This window comes from Xenopus laevis, chromosome 5L (assembly GCF_017654675.1).
Source record: "Xenopus laevis strain J_2021 chromosome 5L, Xenopus_laevis_v10.1, whole genome shotgun sequence".
Classification (NCBI taxonomy): domain Eukaryota; kingdom Metazoa; phylum Chordata; class Amphibia; order Anura; family Pipidae; genus Xenopus; species Xenopus laevis.
Window position 1 is genome coordinate 36,562,963 of NC_054379.1, and position 23,205 is coordinate 36,586,167.

General features: G+C 38.1%; 1 protein-coding gene across 2 annotated transcripts; it reads right to left on the reverse strand.

Moving 5' to 3' along the window:
• Window positions 1–13,420: 13,420 nt before the first annotated feature.
• On the reverse strand, window positions 13,421–18,831 carry LOC108716611 (cystatin). 2 transcript variants are annotated; one of them, XM_018262865.2, is made up of 4 exons: window positions 18,731–18,831; window positions 14,970–15,187; window positions 14,177–14,290; window positions 13,421–13,639 (listed from the first exon to the last, which is right to left on the reverse strand). In XM_018262865.2, the coding sequence occupies exons 2-4, from the start codon at window positions 15,177–15,179 to the stop codon at window positions 13,559–13,561; spliced, it is 405 nt and encodes a 134-aa protein (XP_018118354.1). In that variant the 5' UTR covers window positions 15,180–15,187; window positions 18,731–18,831; the 3' UTR covers window positions 13,421–13,558. The 2 variants fall into 2 exon arrangements, with proteins under 2 accessions (XP_018118354.1, XP_041418288.1); XM_041562354.1 differs by having other exon boundaries at window positions 18,753–18,816.
• Between the last annotated feature and the right edge of the window lie 4,374 nt (window positions 18,832–23,205).

The window sequence follows — 23,205 nt, forward strand, 5'->3', positions numbered from 1 at the left end:
AGCTAAACAAAATCAAATGGAATACAAATAAAAGGAACAAACAAAAAGGAAGTACAGGCAAACACAAAAAAACAACATTAAATAAGGTGAACACACACAGGGGAAACAAATAGGGTTAATAGACACAAAACATACTGTAGCATTTATAGACCATACATGAAAGCCAGGATGTAAGACATGCAAAAACTGTAGATTATAATGCATAATGTACCCCCTACTTAAATTTATAAAGATATCAGAAGTCACCTCGGAGTTATGTGACCTGTATAAAAGCACTCGGCTTGCGGCCTCGTGCTTTTATATGGTCACATAACTCCGAGGTGACTTATAATATCTTTATAAACTACAGTAGGGGGTACGTTATCCACTATATAATGGAAGTGCTACTTTTCAGTGCACATTCCCTGCACTGAAAAGTAGCACTTCCATTATACTTAAATATACTTTAACTTAGCCTTTTGAGTGCTCCCACAACCCCCCTTTTTGTAGATTGTATTGTAGCCAGAAGCTGTGGCTGAGCTTCATGTGGTTTGTAGCACCCTGTACCCCCCTTTAAACTAATGGCTGTCTCATGCTTTTAAAAATGGGCGTTGGTTTAGGTAATCTCTCTCTCTTAAAAGCCACATAGTGGCGGGGGAGGATTTAGCCCTCAGACTGAAACCAAGGTTCTGGATACACTAACTACAAGGAATGCTACTATGCAGAGAAGTAAAATACTTTTTATACTATGACCAGAGGTAAATAGTTAGGGACCACCGTATGGGGTTTACCTTGACATGGTATGGTGGCTTATCAACTTTATGATCATAACTTTGTAACTAAAAACCCCTGTTTTGTAAACACATGCACTTGCATTTATACTGAATTACTTATGAGACAGGGGACTAGGGAATGCGCACATCCATTATACTTAATATACTTTTATTTAGCCTTTTTAGTGCTCCCACAACCCCCCTTTTGGCAAATTTGTAATACTGGCCCCTGTCACGCACTGACACCAACTGAAAGGTATTTTTGGATGTTTTGTTGCCTGCACTGGAGGAGATTAAGTGGTGGTGACAAAAAGCTCTGTGTGCCATCCCATCACCATAAAAGAAAGCCTGACTTTGTGCATAATATTTCACAGGCCAGTAATGCACCAAAACTACATTTTTAGTTGGGTTTTACACAAAGGTGTAAACAAGCTTGGGTTTGTGGAAAGATCTATGGCCCAGGTTAATATGCTACAGTAATCTGTCACAGTGATTAGAGATTCTATAAAAATGTTGTTTTCATGATTATACCAGATTTTAGACCAGCTTTTTAGACCTATGGGCAATGATATTTGGCACAATTCCGTGTTTTGATTCACCAGTCCAGCAGCTGGGTGACAGCACATTCAGAATTGCTCCATATTAGCTAGTAGAGTAATCTCCTTGGCAAATAACTTGTGACTGAAGCCATGACACACATTCTCATATCAGATTCCAGTAACCTTGTCCAAGGTATATATGTGTCTCATACAGTGGCCCAAACAATTAGCTGTAATCTTTGCAGGGCTTCCATATGTTTCCTGTAATATTCTAGGAAATATACAGGTAGATATAAGTATATATATACATAACATTATGTTACATTGCATCTACAATTTCATACAATTCCTTGCCCTGTATGATATTAGCAGCAATATTTGATTACGTTTCCATAAACAACCAAATCCACTTGCTGCTTCTTTGGGGATTCAGATTGGATATCAGCTTTAGGAGAATCATTTGTGGAAAAATAATTTGCACCCCAGCAAGATAGGATTTGTGAAACCAGAAGAGTGAAATCTTACTTTTTTAACATGTTGACAACTTCAGCGTAGTTTTGTAGCAAGTTGATACATTCTAATCATTTGTTTCGCCATTTTACCAAAATGAAAGGCTTCAGCCTTTCTTAAAGGGCACTGGTATTCTAATTGTCTAAATCACAAGGACCAAACATACAGTTACTTCAATTTCCCCGTTTGCCTTGTTTAGCAAAAGAGATAATAAAACTTGTGTAATCTCATCAAGAAGAATTTAAAGCCCCATAGAAGTGCTCATAAAATTGCCTGCCTTAATTGTTCATAAGTCTGAAATGATGCAAACGAGATAAAACCGATTTGTTAAAAGGGAAGTCACCCAAAAAAAATTATTAAAAATCCTATTTTATAGCATTAATCAAGCACTTAAAGGAAAACTATACCCCCAAACAATGTAGGTCTCTATTAAAAGATACCGAGTAAAACAGCTCATGTGTAAAACCCTGCTTCATGTAAATGTGTAGACAAAAGAGCAAAAAAAGGACCGCAAACAGCTCACCGCTCTCCCCTCAGGCCAGGTGCTCAGTCAGACAGTGTCCCCACTGTACACACAAAAATCGAAAAGCAGACGGCACTTCTGAAAATGGGGTTTATTGGAGTTCCTGCTGGAAAGACCTAACGCGTTTCGGGAGTTATCCCTTAGTCATAGGTTAGCAGTTCACTAGCAACAGCTGGGTTTTTATACAAAAGGTACTAGTGCCCTCTAGTGGGCTCTCAATAAAACTACACCTTTATTTAAATCCATTAAAAACTGAAACAAAGTGAAACAATTAAAAAGAATTCTTTGAAACAATATTCATTAATTAAAAGCCAAACAAACTGTAGGGACAAATATTGTAGCGAGGATGATTCTGATACGTTCCCCCTCCTAAAGGGGTCGTTTTTAACGGGGAGGCTGAAAAAGTTTCTGCCTAGATATAGCGTGTCACATGCACCCATCTTGACTAGGCTATCTTTCATTCACTTTATTGTTTTGATGAAAGTCAATGTGTTAACATCTCTAATATAAATAGCTAATATCATGTCTGTAGTTTAGACCATTAGGGATCCTAGTATCCAATTTGAGGATCCAGAAAGCCTCTCTGAGGTTTAATCTATACATAATATCACCTCCTCTGATGGGGACCCGTACCTTTTCAATAACTTTCACCCTTAGGTCTTTTAGACCATTGGGTGAGCATGTTTTAAAGTGTCTGCCAACCGGGGTGCTCTCTTCTCTATTGGTAATACTTCTGATGTGCTCCCTTATCCTTTCTTTCAGCATGCGGGATGTACGTCCCATATACTGTTTATTACAGTGGCTGCACTCTAGGAGGTATACAACGTTTCTGGTATTGCAGTTATGGAACCCTGTGTTTTTGAAGACTTGCCCTGACACATTGGATTTAAACTCCGGTCCAATAGAGATGACTTGGCATGTCTTGCAGGTATTGGCCCCACATTTGTATATACCTTTTACCCTTAGCCAATTGTCCGCCAAGTTGGATGGAGCAGATGAGACTAGACTAGGTGCCAGCATTTTACCTAAGGTGGGGGCCTTTCTTGGAACGCATTTGACCTCGGTTTGAGCCAAAATTTCAGACATTTTTATATCACCCTCCAATATAGGTAAATATTTTTTAATGATCTTACAAATTTGATCATATTCCTCACTATATTCCGTGACAAAGAACATTTTTTGTTTTTGTGGCTTGGTGTGATCTGAATGGTCCTGGATTAGCCTTCTTTTTTCTTTCCCCGATACCGGTGCTGTTTTAGCTTTCTCATGTGCACTCCTTATGAGGTGTTTAGGGTATCCTCTATCTTGCAATCTATGCCCTAATTGGTGTGATTGGCGATCAAATATGGCCTCCTGACTGCAGTTTCTCCTGAACCTAACAAACTGACTGTAAGGGATGCTGTTCAGGGTGTGTTTGGGGGTGACAACTATTATATTTTAAAATTGTGTTGCCCGCCGTAGGTTTCCTAAAAATTTCCGTGTCGATTGATTTAATACATGTATTCCCTCTTAGGGTTAGATCTAAAAACGTGATTGTGTCATTGTGATGCTCGAGTGATAATTGGAGATTATATTGATTTGTGTTGAGGTATTGATGAAACTCATCAATTGAACTCAAAGGACCATTCCATATGAATAGCAGGTTGTCGATATACCTGCCATACCAAATGATGTGATCACGAAAGGGGTTAGCACATCCATAGACATGGCACTGCTCCCAGCGGCCCATGTAGAGGTTCGCATACGAAGGGGCAAAGGATGCCCCCATGGCAGTGCCACGTCTCTGGAGTTAGTAACCCCCATCGAAGTGGAAGAAATTGTGTGTTAATAAAAATTCAAGGACCAATAAAATAAAGTGAATGAAATCTGGTGTGTGGGAATGTGATTCCCTCAAAGTGTCTGAAATGACTTGTATACCCATATTATGTGGGATCATGGAGTATAAGGATTTAACATCCATGGAAATCCAGTGATATGTGTCCAACCAAATAAGAGTGGATAATTTTTCAATAAGATGTCCAGTGTCTCTCATGTAAATGAACCATTATCATAATAATATACTTTTTTAGTAGTATGTGCCATTGGGTAATCATAAATAGAAAATTGCCATTTTAAAAAATAAGGGCCACCCCTAAGATCGTACGATTCACTGTGCACACATACAAACCACATGTAAGGTCACATGAGCCAATTAACAGACAGAGTTCTGCCTTTTGCTTCAACACTTCCTCCTGTTACAGTTAGTGTTGTAGTATTTCTGGTCAGGTGATCTCTGAGACAGCACAGATAGAGTCACAAAATGGTGGTTCAAGGCAAGAGATGTAAAAGGGCAATATTTATGTAAATATATATTCCAGTTTGGTAAGATTCTTTAATATGTCATTCAATTTGATATAAACTATCTGTTGCTTAAGTATTCATTTTGGGGGTATAGTTTTCCTTTAATCAAGCAATTAACTTTAATTACATGATTTAAATTATTTGAATCTTGTTTCCTTCAGTCTGGGAACTCATAATTATAGCAAGCAGGCAGTCTATGCCTAAGGCATAGAGGAGGGGCAGACAATATTTCATTGACAGCGGAGATTTTTAAATGAGCTTACAACAGCTATGAATGCTTTAATAAAAAATTTAAATTGGATTTCATGTTTAATTTGAAAAGGACTTTTATTATACAGAATTTTGTGTCTGGGTGACAGGTTCACTTTAATTTAAGAAATTTGAGAATAGTTCAAGAGGGTGAAATAGGAAAAACCCCTAGAATAAAAATGTTCTATTGCTGCTTGGTGGACTATAAAGTGCAGCTTCCAGAGCAGACAACCCTGCTAAACCCTTAAGATGGGCAAAAATATAATTTAGGGATATATTGAGCTATGAAGTGGGTAAATAACCAAGTTTACCCTTCTTCAAACAGAAAAATCTCACACAAGCCAACCTCTGTTTGTTGTAGCGGGAAAGGAATTCTTCAGCCATATGATGGGCTTCATCAAGCAGCACCCTTCCAGTCATACATACTGTATACTTCTCCTGAATGTCGGAATTAATAAAGATCTAGGACTCACAAGGTTCATTATAATATTAAACGAATGAAGAGCAAATGCAAATTGGAAAGTCATATCTGCATTTATGGCTTTATATTAGCACTAATTGTCCTGAAGGCAATTAATCTGATTTAACCTATCATTATTCGGTTTAGTATAGGCTTTGGATCTGACCTTCCAAGTCCAGTGTAAAGATACAGAGTTGCAATAGAAGGGTCTTAAAATATTATAATACACTGCAACATTCATATCATATCTGCCGACAACAATTAGGACACACAATTGTAATAATAAATATCAATTCATTAGAGCAAAACATAGAAATTAAACAACAGGAAAGGTTGTTGGATAGAATTCTCTCCATCCTAAAATAAAAAAGTGAGGCAGCTGCAATTCTCCATGGACTTCAGAATACACCAGAGTACTAACACCAAATAGTACATGGTATATACCTCCATGCTTGCTCTGTATTGTGTTGATAAACGTATTGGTTCAGATGCATCCATTAAAAAGCAGCCTGTAAAAGTTTACCTTAAAGGGATACTGTCATGGGAAAAAAAATATTTTTTCAAAATGAATCAGTTAATAGTGCTGCTGTAGCAGAATTCTGCACTGAAATCCATTTCTCAAAAGAGCAAACAGATTTTTTTATATTAAATTTTGAAATCTGACATGGGGCTAGACATATTGTCAATTTCCCAGCTGCCCCAAGTCATGTGACTTGTGCACTGATAAACTTCAATCACTCTTTACTGCTGTACTGCAAGTTGGAGTGATATCACCCTCCTCCCCCCCCCCAGCAGCCAAACAAAAGAACAATGGGAAGGTAACCAGATGACAGCTCCCTAACACAAGATAACAGCTGCCTGGTAGATCTAAGAACAACACACAATAGTAAAAACCCATGTCCCACTGAGACACATAGGGGCAAATTCACTAAGCGCCGAAGCGCCGAACGCTAGCGTTAATTCGCTAGCGCTTGGCATTTTCGTTACTGCGCAAATTCACTAACGAACGCTGGCGTAGTTTCGCCAGGCGAATTTTCGCTAGCGACATAACTATGCAAATTCACTAACTTGCGCAGTGTACTGAACGCTACCTTTTACGCTAGACTTCCTTCGCCACCTCAGACCTGGCGAAGCGCAATAGAGTAGATAGGGATTGTTTCAAAAAAAGTCAAAATTTTTTCTAAGTCCCAAAAAACGCTTCCCCCCTACATTTCCTGACTCAACTTACCTAGACAGTGGGCACATGTGTAGGGCAAAATAAAAATTTTATTTGATGATTTGAAGGTTTTTTTGGCATTTGTAGTGCTGATATGTATTCCTCCATTGAAATTTGAATTTGGCACCGTATGCAAATTAGCCTTCGCTAGCGTAACTTCGCTTTACATAGCGAATCAACGCTAGCGCAACTTCGCAACCTTACGCTACCCCTGAGCGCAACTTTGGATTTTAGTGAATTTGCGGAGCGCTGGCGAAACTACGCCTGGCGAAGTTGCGCCTGGCGCAACTTCACATCTTAGTGAATTTGCCCCATTCAGTTACATTGTGAAGGAAAAACAGCAGCCTGCCAGAAAGCATTTCTCTCCTAAAGTGCAGGCACAAGTCACATGACGAGGGGCAGCTGGGAAATTGACAAAATGTCTAGCCCCATGTCAGATTTCAAAATTGAATATAAAAAAATCTGTTTGCTCTTTTGAGAAATGGATTTCAGTGCAGAATTCTGCTGGAGTAGCACTATTAAATGATGCGTGACATGTTTTCCAATGACAGGATCCCTTTAAAAAAACAACAGCAACCTATGAAATTTGACTAATAAAACCTTTATTAGTTGAGAATGCAACCACACATCTTATATTGAGACAAAAATTACACACACTGCTCTTATGATCTCAGTGTATTTCATTGACTCTTTTAGTCACTCTTTTTTAGGGTGAAGCAAATAGTGTAAAACTGCGGTGGAGTTTGCAGGTTGTGAAACAAAACAAGCTCATCCTGTATTGTAGAGTTTCCCTGATTTATATACTGGGCAGGGTGTGTGAATGAGGTCACAGGGTATGGATATGGGTGGTGGCCAAAATAATTTCCAGAAAAAATTGACATCTCTGTATTTGATGGGGCAGCTCATAATTAGTATAGGTTGCATCTTTCACATGATAATAGTGGAAAGGTAGAAACAATCAATTTATTTAAGGTTTGAATTATACCTTGATAAACTTTGCTTTTATTACAATGTTTTCTTGTTGTAGTTTCTAGACACCTAAATAGAGAAGACCCCAGAGCTTACTTTATTCTGACATGACATTGTGCTACACAGCAGTCTGGTACAGGAAACTGATTTCTCCCAGAAACTGCATTTTAAAGGAAATAATTTTTAAGAATGATAATAATTTGCTTAACGGGGTAGGTTCCCTTCCAAACACTTTTTTTCAGTTCAGTTGTTTTCAGATTGTTGCCGAGAAATAAAGACTTTTTTCATTTACTTTCCATTATTTATTTTTTACTGTTTTTCTAAAATCTAAGTTTAAAGTAGAATGTCTCTGGTGTTTGAGTCTGGCAGCTTAGTAATTCAGGTGCAGATTCTGAACTGTTACAATTTTGCAACATTTAGTTTTAGCAATTATTGTATCAATTCTGCCAGCTGCCTGTAATGAAACCCAGAGACTGCAGGGATAATGATAAGAAATGTATCAACTAAATATATCAATTTAGAACTGTTTACAGGGTCGGCGACCCCCCCTCCCAGAGCTGCTTTAGAAGGTGAAAAAAGACACTTTACACTTCATTATTAGAAAAATGGTGACAAATAGAAAGTAATTGGAAGAAGTAGTTATTTATGATGATCTATCAGAAAACAACTAGATGTTTCAAGGTGAACAACCCCTTTAAAGGAAAACTATACCCCCATAATGAACACTTAAGCAACAGATAGTTTACATCATATTAAGTGGCATATTGAAGAATCTTACCAAACTGCTATATATATTTAAGTAAATATTGCCCTTTTACATCTCTTGCCGTGAACCACCATTTTGTGATGGTCTGTGTGCTGCCTCAGAGATCACCTGACCAGAAATACTACTATTCTAACTGTAACAGGAATAAGTGTGGAAGCAAAATACGGAACTCTGTCTGTTAATTGGCTCATGTGACCTAACAAGTATGGTTTGTTTAGATTGTTTGTGTGCACCGTGAATCATACGATCGCAGGGGGCGGCCCTTATTTTTTAAAATGGCAGTTTTCTATTTATGATTACCCAATGGTTCATACTACTAAAAAAGTATATCATTATGAAAATGGTTTATTTACATGAAGCAGGGTTTTACATATGAGCTGTTTTATGCAATATCTTTTTATAGAGACCTACATTGTTTGGGGGGTATAGTTTTCCTTTAAAATAAACTCTGTGGATGATGGCCTTTTGCTGTAAAAGATGATGTGCATAAAAAAATGTATTTCCTTTATAGATAAGGGCTGAACCGTTGTTAATGAACAGACTTGCATTCTCCCTCAGAAGTGAGCGTCATGTTGATCCTTGGCCAGTAAGTAATCACTTTACAGTTCTTTCGCCTGACTCCTTCTAATGACACATCACATAAGGCTACTTGCTTTTACAATATCTTTTTTTTCCAATTATTCCCCAGTTCCCAATTTCAATGATGTATTTGTTATAATGTATAATTCCAAGCAGGATATTGCTCCTATTTAGTAGTAGGAACCTACTTGCAGGATTTCGGTTTCTATGTGGTAGAAGAATTGGGGGAGGTGATGTATATTAGGAAGGGTTTAGTCTAGATCAGTCATGTTAATTTTGATAACTGGCCTCTCTAATGTTTTCTCTTCTGAGAACCATATAGCTATCCTACAAATACATCAGCAAAGGCCCTTTGTACAATTTAAGGGGCCTGAATGTAACCATTACACTACTTAAGCCATCAAAGGGAATGTTACTTTTATTATATTCTTGACCACGGTGTTCATAAATATTGGTTGCTTACTATGAAGGTCACTTTACCACTAGAGATCAGGGGCCAGGCTGTCAGTGTGGAGACATTGTCCTTAAAGGAGAACTTAAGCTTAACTAAAGAAGTAGCTAGAAATGTTGTACATTATGTTTTGGGTTTCTGTACCAGCCCTAGGCAACCACAGTCCTTTTGCAGTGAAGATCTGTGTCTCTGATGCCCCAGTAGCTCCCCATCTTGTTTTCTGCAGATTCACTGCACATGCTCTGTGCTGCTGTCACTTACTGAGCTTAGGGACCCACTCACAATATACAGTACACATAGAATAGAAATGTCACAATATAAGGCTGATTAGTAATTAATACAGATAATAACTACATGGCAGCACAGAAACCACCTAGCATCAGATTTTAATAATCAGCCCTGTAGCATCATCTTATATTATAGGCCAACCTCATTTTCTGCTTGATAATTTGCTACAACCCCTAAGCTTAGCTTCTTAACAGCTGCTCAGAGCCCACTGAGCAGACACTTTCCAAGATGGTGACCACCTATGACAAGTTTAAAGTCTTGGATCATTGCTGCTATTGATACAGAACTATAGGTTCCATGCAGGATGCTGCCACTTTGCAAAGTGATCTGTCTAAACTGGAAAACTGGGCAGCAAACTGGAAAATGAGGTTCAATGTTGATAAATGCAAGGTTATGCACTTTGGCAAAAATAATATAAATGCAAGTTATACACTAAATGGCAATGTGTTGGGAGTTTCCTTAAATGAAAAGGATCTAGGGGTCTTTGTAGATAACACGTTGTCTAATTCTGGGCAGTGTCATTCTGTGGCTACTAAAGCAAATAAAGTTCTGTCTTGCATAAAAAAGGGCATTAACTCAAGGGATGAAAACATAATTATGCCTCTTTATAGGTCCCTGGTAAGGCCTCATCTGGAGTATGCAGTTCAGTTTTGGACTCCAGTCCTTAAGAGGGATATAAATGAGCTGGAGAGAGTGCAGAGACGTGCAACTAAATTGGTTAGAGGGACGGAAGACTTAAATTATGAGGGTAGACTGTCAAGGTTGGGGTTGTTTTCTCTGGAAAAAAGGCGCTTGCGAGGGGACATGATTACACTTTACAAGTACATTAGAGGACATTATAGACAAATGGCAGGGGACCTTTTTACCCATAAAGTGGATCACCGTACCAGAGGCCACCCCTTTAGACTAGAAGAAAAGAACTTTCATTTGAAGCAACGTAGAGGGTTCTTCACAGTCAGGACAGTGAGGTTGTGGAATGCACTGCCGGGTGATGTTGTGATGGCTGATTCAGTTAATGCCTTTAAGAATGGCTTGGATGATTTTTTGGACAGACATAATATTAAAGGCTATTGTGATACTAAACTCTATAGTTAATATAGGTATGGGTATATAGAATTTTAATTAAAAGTAGGGAGGGGTGTGTGTAGGGATGCTGGGTTTTCATTTGGAGGGGTTGAACTTGATGGACTTTGTCTTTTTTCAACCCAATTTAACTATGTAACTATGTAACTATGAAACTTTAGGCTGGTACAATAAGTTCAATATATAAAATATGGCATTTATAGCTATATTCATTTTTAGGGTTTAGTTCTCCTTTACTAGGGGGTTTATTTTAGGGTAAAAGAAATTGGTATTTGCCGCACCTTCTAACCAAATGTCGCTCCCTAAGGAAGTCCCTTAACCGAGAGCCGATGAACCACTAGGTATAGATGTGCTGACAACTCCTATAAATGAGAAATTGCTTCAGTGCTCAAAGAGAGAGACAAAAAGAAAGCAGTATATGGCGTTGCATAATCTATTTGCAAATTTGTGTACGTGATTGTGTCTTCAGAAGACGTTGTGATCAACTAATTCATCGTGAATAAATCGAATAAATCGATTGTGTTAATTTGTGAAGATTACTTTTGTAATTAATAAAATAGAATTAATAAAGTGAAAAATCTTGTGAAATTCATTGTGGAATAAAAAACTTTTAAAGTGCGAGGTGCTTATTGTGGACATTGATACATGATTGGACCCACGACACGACCCATGGATGAGAAACCTGATAAAATATAACTTTTATTGAATCCTAAAAATTCATAAATTGTGAGAGGGAATTAATTGATAAAACCACTTAAAAAACAATTAAAAAGAGAGGGTGGAGATTCGATCTAGTATGTAGGTGATTACAGCGTAATTAATTCGTTAGACTGTTTCCTTCGAGATCCTACATCACCCAATTGCCCTATAATGAATTGTTGGTAAGAAAGGGGTACATAGAGAACATTAGTGAGCAATTGTAACAGTGGTATAGTGAGAGGGTAGATGTGGAGTTAATAATTTGGTAAGAGTTGATCTTTAGGTCAGGCCTTTAAATTCTCTCTTGAGGGTGGGTTTAGGAATGAAACTGATCTGTAACAGTCTCCATTGAGCACACGAGTGATCTGAATTGCGCTATGTATAAAATTCAGGACACGTAGCCCTGTATATTGTAATGGTAATATAGTCAACCACTGTACAGTACAGTGTGCAAAATTGTTTTTAACTAACACTGTGTCCTCTCAGAGGCACCTATGTTATATGGCCTATTCCATAGACACTAAAAAAGCAACACCTTGTACTGACAGAGTGGCTATATGTGTGCTCAATTGGATTCCAAACCCCCCACGTGATAACGATTTCCTCCGTTCCACCTCCCTAAGTTTCTCATTCCCGCTATAAAGCTTCCGTTGCGGTTCTCTTTTCCCCTATCATAAACTTCTAAAGAACTAAGCGGCGCAGCTACAGTGCCTGACGCACGTTTCGCCGATTATAGGCTTTTTCAAAGCCCTACCCTAGACAGCTCCATATCTACAGCCCTGTGTTACTGCTTCCATTAGAAGATTGCTCTCTAAAGCTATAACAGCTGAATCCTAGACCCACTTCCCAGTGGAAGCTTTTCTTTTACCCATGGGGAAACATGTAACTTGGAAGCATCGGAAAAGTCCATATAAGCAATCTGGAATTTAATAAAACTATTGTCTTATATGAATTATTTGAAAGGCAAGGTGGCTTAGAATAAAAGAACTACATGCAGTATACTTTACATAACCCCTGTTCCTCTCGGACTAAACTTAGGAATCAGCTTGGTGTGTAGTGTAAATTACATGTTGGTACTGTATACCTCTGGTTGTCCCTTTCATGATGGATTGGCTTTCTAACAATTCACATCTCATTAAAAGTTTGAAAAAAAAAATCATTTTCAGCACCCCAACCTAATACATAAAAAAAGAAGAATCCTCTGATAATAGATGAAAAAAATGAGTTGGCAATCAAAGAAAATCTAATCACAATCACTGAGTTGGCTTGGAAACTTCTCATTCAACGGTACCAAAATCCATACAAATTAATGTAATGTTTCAATTTCATGGTTTTCCAGAAAGTAAAGTTTTTCCATATTGAGTGGCAGTTTCTTAAAAAAAAAGAAAGGGGCCTCATTGTCAGGCACACCTGATAAGCTGCCAAGTTGGTCTGATTGGCCGAATCCCTTGCTTAAATCTGCCCATGTTTTGCCACCTTTAGGGTGGGAACTGTTATTTCCTGTCCTAGATATTCTTGATAGCATTTAAAGGCTCATATAGCCATGTTATATTGTTAAACAGTATCTGTAACCTTGTTATTAGATGGTGCCTGACCAAATATTGAACATGGCTGTGGTCTTGAATCAAAATAGTTAGAAAAACACCGACCTACACCAAGTCTCTCAAACAAAGAAGCGATGAGGATTTTCTTGAGTTTTCTAGGAATTTTGACTGTTTCGTTTGTCACCATGAAGCCTAACTAGATTATATGCAAAGTTCCAAGGTATAAATGTTTGTTATCCCATCAACACCAATGCCAGGTCAATGTCTTGGAAGGGAAACTCCTTCCATGCCTATTTTGGTTTTCCAATGTATGCTCAGGATTTGTGAGCTCTGTCTAACTGAACTGGGCTTCCAATAAATATCAAGTCTCTCAAATATTGATGCGCTAAATGATTTTAATGTAAATGAAAGTGCAGATTTCAAGAAAACAGAAAAGTACAAAGATAGGGCAATATGATTCAAAATTCATTATTATTGCTCTGCATTTATTATAGAGAACGATCCCATTGATTTACAGTGTAATTTAATGAATGTGAATCAAATTCTACAGACAAGCAAGCGATATTTAGTTCATAGCTCTGTAGTTGGTTTCACAAGGTCTTACAGGTACTTTTTGAAAGAGACATCACATTATTCCATGAAACGTAAACTTCAAATGTGCAGTTCTGCAACTGTAACAGCAAAATAGAAATAAAGGACGTTTAGTACGGTACAAATGATTTGTGCATACAATGTATATTTAAGCACTATTGGTGTAATCATAAAACTGAACACCAGAGTCAGTCTGGCTGCTTCTACTGGCATCAACTAATATTTTTTGAATATAATACAGATCAAAAAGTACAGTAACCCCCTTATAGGACTCATACTTTTACCCAGATAAAATCATTGAATATTATTTACAATATAAGTCGGTAAAGTAACTAGTGTGTCTAATACTAACTCACAGTGACCAGTGCATACAAATTAGTGATCACATGACTATTAATGTATATGGGGAAATAAACTCTCATATTACATGTACTTTAATTTCAATATGGGGGAAAAACGCCTAAATCTCCACCAGTGTACTTAAAACAATTAAAGTGACTTGTCCATATCCTGGTTTGCATTAATTTAAAAAAATATTCAGGTTCTGCCATCGGTTCTAAACTGAAAACGTAAGAAAAATAATTGGATGAATTTTTTTCAGGTCTCCAACTTTGTACCTTAGCATTAGCGCCTAGTGTCAATTTACAGGCCTGTAGATTATAGTGAGAATTTTTCTGGCAATTTGTTGCACCGATAATGATCTCCAAAATGTAGTTCCTTCCAGCAACAACCTGCAAATGAATGATATTGCTCAATTGACTGTTTATAGAGAGATACTTTATTAAAAATATTAATTTGGTATATCAGCACCTTTTATGCAGTTTACAAGGATTTATTGTCACATACGTTAAACACAAACCCCCAGGGAAGTGAATGGATTCTTGTTTAGACATGTCTTCTGCCTATAACAACCAACTTTGGCTTTGGACCTGGCCCTCAGCTACTTGGGTGCTGCCAGGACTTATCACACGAGAATCAAATACACACACAGGGGCAGGCAAGGGCACCAAACATATACTCTGGCGAAGAAGCCAGTAAGAAAGGAGCTGGACATAGACAGGCTGGGTCAGAACCAGATCACAGGAGCAGAATCGTGAGTCAAACTCAAGAAGGCCGGGAACAAGCCAGAGTCAGAACCAGGATGTTATACAGGGAACAGGAGCAGAATAAACAGTAATAACATGGAACAGAGCAGGTGGTAAGGACAGGACCCCTTTGCGGACTTCTTCTGCTGCTGCTCCCTAACAAGGGTAACAAGGTCGCTCTGCAGTTAACCGCATGCATGTTTATTTGGCCTTGGAGCACCCATGTGATTTGTAATATCTTTATATCTTACATAGGTATGGTCAAGCAACTGAACGCATATTCTTAGAAAGTTTTAGATCAACTTTGATATCTCTGATATATTACCTGTGTTTTAGCTGATTTCACTGTTAGTAGTTTATAGATGTGTTTATTTGTGGACATAAGATTGAAGCGTTCCAAGGCAAAGTTGGCAGCATTCTTAACCTCTTCGGAACCAGTATTAGCAGCTACTGGAGCACCTGGCATACCGGTGGATGCCAGAGTCACCAAGAGTGACAATGAGAGCACAAGGACTAGATACACACTTGAAGACATGATGTAGCCTATGCGCCAAGAATAAAGACAAACATATTAAAAAAATAAGGTCTAGTTTATTTTGTTACTTTACAATATTTGCCATCCTCAAAAAGTGCTAGTGGTTTGTAGTAATATACATCAGACAAGCATACTTACCTGGACATCTCTGGTAGTTGTCCATTATACTCAAGTGCTTATACGGCTGTTCCCTCAGTAAACCATTTACAAAAGCAAACAAAGGCAGTGCACTATTGTCAGAAAAAATATTTGTACATTCAAAAAAAAAAAATGTGTTATGTATGAAAATGTAAAAGAAAAAAAAATCTGGATCCGCTATGGAAAAGTCAAGGTATAGACATCGAGAAATTATTTGTGCCATCCATAAACCATATGCAGTTCACAATCACTCTACACCAGCTTGCTGATAACTGAATATATTTATTCAGTTATTAGCCAATCAGTTGTTGTAAATACATATACAGTGTCGGACGGGCCAGTCCCCCTCTCCCAAACAGTTTTAAAAAAAATAATAAAAACATTTCGGCGCATCGCAGCGCCATTTGCGCATGCGCGCCGTTTCCGTTTGCGCATGCGCGCCATTTGCGATGTGCCGCCTGGGCGCCGAGCAGGGATTCTCCTAACAAGTAGGTAGCGGGGGCCAGAGGGGGGCCCTGGACACCAGTCCCGGTGGGCCCCGGACCCCCCAGTCTGACCCTGTACATATATACCCAAAGGGTCACTTTAAAATAAGTATATTAGTGCACGGATATAAGTACATACTGTAGGGGCAAATTTACTAATCAGTACATAGTTACAAAGTTACATCTCAGCAGACAAACACTGGCAATTGTCGAAGTTTTGCCAGAGAAAATTAGTCAGCGCAACTTCTGCTAGCGAACTTTCGCTAGCGTTACTTTCTTCCTAGCAAACTTCGTTAACACATTTACGCTCAGCATTTCAAAAAAACATGTGAGGACCTCCAATAATAATGAAACAATCAATTAAAAAATTGAAAAAATGTATTAGGACATAAACGCGTTTCGTGCCTGTTGGGGCACTTATTCATAGGCTCATTTATGCTCAGGTCAATTTCAATTGGGCGGGTACATTTAGGTCATATATATGTCTTGTTGGTGTTGGTGAAATTGCTTGAAGTGGCCACTTGTTAAAAATGTCCAAGGAAGGAAAATAAAGACAAAATAAATTGTCCTAAACATGAGCCCACCCTAAAACAAATGTGGCATGAGCCAGCCCCAAAGCCTCTACAATTTTCTTCAACCAGTTTGTCCAGATCTCTCTACAATTAAAACTACATTATGGATGGAATTAATTGGATTGGCCTGCATTGTTTTGGGTCACACTCAAACACAGATACATTGTTAATTAATGACTTGGAGGAGGGCATTATAAGCAAACTCAGTAAAGCCGAATATAGAACCCTGTGGCACCCCCACTAAGAATTCTTCTAGAGAATATTCCATTGACAAGCATTCTCTGCAAATGATCCTTAATTCAGTTTTCTGGGTAGAATCACTGGAGTGTGGGAAGGTTTATCTGTATGTCTATTACACACAAGGTAATACATAGTAAGGACAGAAGAGGCTCCTTGCAACAGATTATACTATCCACTTTTGTAATATTTGAGTCCTGTATTGTCCTGATGAGCGAATCCGCCCCGTTTTGCTTCGCTGAAAGATTAGCGAAACACATTAAAATCTATGGGCAGTTTTTTTTGTGGCAGCAACTTTTGTAGCAAAATAGCAACATTCATTATAGTCTATGGGCTACTTTTTTTGAGGGCAATCTTTTTTTGTTGTGGCAATTTTTTTGGAGCAAAATATATTAGAATCTATGGGTGTTTTTTTCTCACTCCAAATGCATTGTCAATGGGTGGTTTTTCCCATTCCATATGCATTGAAGTCAATGGGCATTTTTTGTTGCGTTTTTTAACTTTCACATTTTCGCAAAAAAATCTGCCGATGGAGTGATGTGGAATTTCCCTTTGGATCTATGCATGGCGAAAAAAACCTTCACTCATCGATATCCTGTATTACTACAACCTGCCTTTCCGTCCTATCACTCTTTCCCCCTCTTGTACTAGAGTGAGTGTCCAACATGGTGCTCTGAAAGTCTGTTTACTCCATACATGCTAATTCAGGGAGTCCCTCCCCAGCATTTTCACCCAAAATAGCAAACATGCTGGTGTGGACAAGCTTTGGACCAGGCATCCTGCCCTTGCAATCCCTACTTCCCCTTTTATCTATAACAAACCTTACTCCTTCAAATCCATGCCCCATATCACTGGTGCAAACATTACCTGCCACGTAAGCAGTCTATTTTCCACCCAAGTTTGCAGCCCCCTTAGATTCTGCAATCTGCATTCCAAGGGGAAACCAGATAAGCAGTGAGTCACGCCAACAAACCCACAAATACTCATATCACCATTTTTGTTTTAAATATATTTTTGTTTTGTTTAACACTCAAATCGCATGCACGATATAAGTCACATGCGGCACTCGCTTTACAACATTTGATTTAAGAGGTTTCATACAAAGAATGGAAAACCTGGTGAGAAGTTTAATTGATCAACCATTAATTGGTAGATAAAAAGAAAGAAATAAAGGCTATTTTTTCTCAAACAAAACCTGCTTAACAACTGCAGCACTTTCTTTACAGCCTTTTAAAAGCTTTTTAGTAGCCTTAAAGCACCATGTTACAAATTAAAGAAAAATCCCTTATCATGAAAACCCTGGTCCAAACATTCCAGATAATATATCCCATACATATAGGGGCCCATTTACTTAGCTCGAGTGAAGGAATAGAAGAAAAAAAAGTTGAATTTCGAATGTTTTTTTTTGGCTACTTCGACCATCGAATGGGCTACTTCGACCTTCTACTACGAATCGAACGATTCGAACTAAAAATCGTTCGACTATTCGATAGTCAAAGTACTGTCTCTTTAAAAAAAACTTTGACCCCTAGTTCACCACCTAAAAGCTACCAAAGTCAATGTTAGCCTATCGGGAAGGTCCCCATAGGCTAAGGATTTTAATCGTTTGATCGAACGAATTGCGGTAAATCCTTCGACATTGATATTCGGAGTCGAAGGATTTCAATTCGGCAGTCGAATATCGAGGGTTAATTAACCCTCGATATTCGACCTTAAGTAAATTTGCCCCATATTGTATGAACAACCAACAATGAGAACGGTCGAAATGTTGACCAAAATTTCGCTTGTTGATATATGTTCATTTTATATTTTTATGCCACACTTCCACCCCACAAATAGGAAACTATTTTCATCATATTATCAAATCTAAAACCTGGTAACTTGATCAGTTTTTGGACATTAAAATGCATTGCTCCCAGCATTCTCAGAAGTGCTCTCTCCCACCCTTGCTCACAAGTTCTGTTCTCAGGAAGAAGAAAAAATATATTATATAAATATATATATATATATATATATATATATATATATATATATATATATATATATATATATACACATACATACACACACACACATATATATATATGTGTATTTTATTATATATATATAATAAAATTACCTGGAGAAGCACAAATTCTTACACTTTTTCTGGTCAAGTCAATGTTGCTGCAAAACCTGGGAATGCTGACCAAACCTGCAATCCAGCTCAACTGAGAGTTTAAAAAGCAAATGCAATTAAATAGGCATTTTAGATTTTAACACCGCCTACTCCTGCCCTCAAAAGAATTTCCCTTAAAGGGGTGGGTCACCTTTAAATTAACTTTTAGTATGATGTAGACATTCATATTCTAAGACAATACACAATTAGTATTAATTTTTTAAAATTATTTAGCTTTTTGTTCAGCAGCTCTGAACAAGGGTCCAGAAAAGAATAGGAGAAGCCTGAACAAAAAGAGAAAAAGTAACAAAGACAGTCAGAGACCCCGATTTAAGAGCTGAAAATATGTAGAAAAAAAGAGAATATATTCCATATTATTTTTTCGGTCAATAAGCATTTTTACTTTTTTTTCTCAATACATAGGAGTCTATGGGCAATTTTTCATACTGAAACCTGCCAAATAAATTGCTCATTCTATATTATTCCTATGTACAGGTATTGGATCCCTTATCCGGAAACCCGATATCCAGAAAGCTCCGAATTACAGAATGGCTCCCATAGACTCCATTTTATCCAAATAATCCAAATTTGTAAAAATTATTTCCTTTTTCTCTGTAATAATAAAACAGTACCTTGTATTTGATCCTAACTAAGATATAATTGATCCTTATTGGAAGCAAAACCAGCCTATTGGGTTTATTTAATGTTTTAATGGATTTCTAGTAGACTTAAGGCATGAAGACCCAAATTACGGAAAGATCCATTATCCAGAAAACCACAGGTCCCGAGCATTCTGGATAACAGGTCCCATACCTGTACCATTTCATTTTTCCCCTTTTGTCTGTTTGTTTGTGTGTAAAAGAAATTAATAATTGGATGCATAGCAAGGATACAAGTAGATATGGTCTTTGATAAACTGATCATATACACTTATATATGTGTATCAGTCAGAACCTTAATTATGTTTAATCTTTGCACAGTGTACTTTCATTCATCATCCTAAAAACAATACGGAAGGGTGAAATAGGAAAAAGGCCCTACATTTCTTAAAGGGCGCCTATGAAACAAATATTGTTCTTCCACAGGAGGTGCAGGCTAAGGGTAGAACTCCACAGGCAAATTTCAATGCAATACTGTCCGTTCTGATGCACTGAGACTAATCACAGGCGTCATGTGGGATGCGCCAAAAGTAATAGGAATGACGAATGATGCACGACACGACTGTCGGATGCGAATGCTGCATGTTGTGTCTTCATCCGACAGTCGTGTTGTATGCACGCAGCGACAACATCCAACATTCCTATTACTTACCTGAGATCCGGCGCATCTAACATGACGCCTGTGATTAGTCTCATTGCGTCAAAACTGACGATCTTGCATTGAAAGTCGCCCGTGGCGTTCTTCTCTAATAGAACCAGCTTCATTAGAACATAAGTGGCTTCTATCTTTTGCCTACTGTATGTGACTTGCCCCTACAACTATATAAGACCAGCAGGCTCTATAAGGTTTTATATTAAAGGAATCAATGGAAAGTTTTCATTAAAACAGTACCTTGTACCCTAGTACCCAACTAAGATATAATTAATCCTTGTTGGAAGCAAACCAATTCTACTGGGTTTACATAATGTTTAAAGGATTTTTTTAGTAGACTTAAGGTATGGAGATCCAAATTATAGAAAGATTACTTACGTGGAAAACCCCAGGTCCCAAGCATTCTGGATAACAGGTCCCATACATGTATATAGGTAATGTAGGCTTAGTAGAAAACCAGTTATTCAGGAAACATTCTAAGTCACACCGAAAGTCAATTTATCCATGTCAAAGGGGCTCCTGTAACTGGTATTTCAACTGATTGTTTGCTACAGTAACAATCTCATTACAAACATTGGCGCCAGGGCCCCCCTTACAAGTTAAAAAGAAACATTGGGGCAGCAAAGAATATTTTTTTTAAAAAAAATCATTGGTGGCAGGGGCCTATAGAGTATTAAAATAATACATTGGTAGCTAGGGGTTTAATAAAAAAACAAATTAGTGTTCAGTAGAATTGAACTCCTGGCTTCAGGACTTAAACTTGGGGTCTTTTCGCGGCTACAGAACTTCAACTTCAGCTCTTTTTGGTGGCTTTGGGTCTTTTTGTGGCTTTCAGAACTTCTACTTCTGCTCCTTTCGTGGCTTCGGCTCTTTGGGACATCGGCTCTTCGTCGGCTTAGGCATGGCTTCGGCGCTGTCAAGGGGGGCCAGGCTAGTTTGAAATGTGCAGCACAGCCAGGCCCCCCTTTAGTACCCAAAGTGCCCCCCTGATGGCAGTCCTGACTGTATGCAAGAAGTCCTCTTAACAGTCTTTTTATCATTCGTCATCTGGCAATCTTACAATGGTAGCTATGTTGACTGCAGACTGCCACTGATGTACAGAATCTATGAAGGCCAGAAGACTGTTGTTGTTACCCAGTTAGAGTGGAAATGGGTAGTTATTGATCGGAGGCATGACATGAATTTTTTGTTATGCACACTATGACAGTGTCCCCTAATTTTACTGGTACCCTAAGCTCATGGAACGCTTATGTAGATCTGCCTTACATTACAGGGAGAATTTGGCCTTTACAAAACTAAGGGTCCACTCGGGGCAAGGAGGAACCATTATTCCCCCCTAAGCAGAGCCAATGGCCCAAGGCCCTTATAATAGAGCCAATGAAACATGGGACATTTTGTTGCTCAAGAGTCATCGTGGATGACAACACATCTCAAAATGCCTTTTCTTTTCCCACAATTGCCGCAAGTAAATTAGTAAAAGCACATCTTTATGCTAAAATTCACTTTTCTCTCCATTACACGCTTATTTACTTTTAGAGATTTGCATCATTTTTGGGCAATTTTATGTCATTGCACTAAAGGATTAGAACAACTGCTGATTCTGGGTCTGGACAGATGACATTAGAAGCAAAGCTCACAAAACAATATGTTCTCGGTTCAAGCTGCAGAGCTCACTGCCCTTACGAGGCCAATTTATTAAAGGCCGAATTTTAATGGCTTTAGAGTTTTTTGAAACCACAATTAAAGGACATGTAAACCCCCCAGCAAAGATTTAATCAGTGAATAGCTTTTTGGAATTATTTAAATACCTGCCACTCTGGTTTTTAAAAGGTTATAAGTAAAGCTGCAACATCCACTTAAACACTTAGGATTCCTTCTCTTTCTCTAACTCACTCGTCCCCTCCCTCAGGAATTGACTTTGGCTGTTGGCTACTGAGTATGCTCAGTTCTTTTCAGCTCATATGACTTAACATGCCCTTCAGTCCAGCAGCCAATGAAGAGTTGGCATTGCTGGCATCCATAGAAACTCTGCTCTATGTGTTTGATCTTATTTTTTCTCCTAATCTCCTTTCCTGAGCTCAACTTAACCATTACAGGGCTCATTCCTAGCAGAACTGTTTATCAAAGTAAGTTCTGCCTATGTAAGCCTGCATTCTTGATTGCATGAACCCTACGGTACAAATGTGCTATTTGCAGATGTAAATGTCATTGATGATGTTTTAGAGGGAAAATGGCCGCCTGGTGAAAGCTGCTAATTGTTTTAGGAAAATGTGCTGACAATGGCAGATGAAGGGGATATATGCAGTACAAACAATTCCATTTAGGTGGGGAAGAGGTGCCCAACTTATATAGATGGTAGGAAAATGTAGGTTTTAAGTGTTCTTTAAACTCTATTTCTCTAAAACCACAAATGCCATGAAAGTTATTAAAAGATCCGATTATAAAATGTACGAATGGAAAAAAATGCTGAACTATGCCCTATCGCTAAAACCTCTAAGTTTTTCAGATAATTACTAACAGAAAAAAAATCTGAAAACCTCTAAAAGGTCAACAAAAAGTCCAATAGGATCATCACAGCTCCCACTGACTGCTATAGGACCTCAACTGCCTTTACTTGGCTCAGTTTTGTATTAGAGTTTTTTGTGGTTTATACACTTTATAAATCTCAAATTTTTAGAGTTTTAGAAAAACCATTCGTGAAAAAAACAGAAATCCTAATTTTAGTAAATCGACCCCATAGTGTTGCTCTTTAACTCTCTGTTAGTGTAAAAGTTAACATTTACTCTGAATCTGCCTATGGCCCTATGTCTGATACAATTTGAGTAAAGGGAGCATGCAGAGAAGGGTCCAAAAGTTTTGGTGGTCATCTGGGTTCTCTATATAGCAAAAATCTATGTGCAGCAGTGTGATGTGTGTTCCACCCCTTGTGTAAATAAGTTTATGGGGTGGTGGAGGCAAACCTACAATCAGATATGATTCATGGGGTATGCCCAGTAGTACAATATTTGTTCAGAGAAATAATCCCTGAGGTAATAAGAAGTGTCAGATGTACTCATTTTGATAACAAATTGCTTCAAATGGTAAGTACCTTGATGGGAATTTAGCAGGAATTGCACAATTCATAC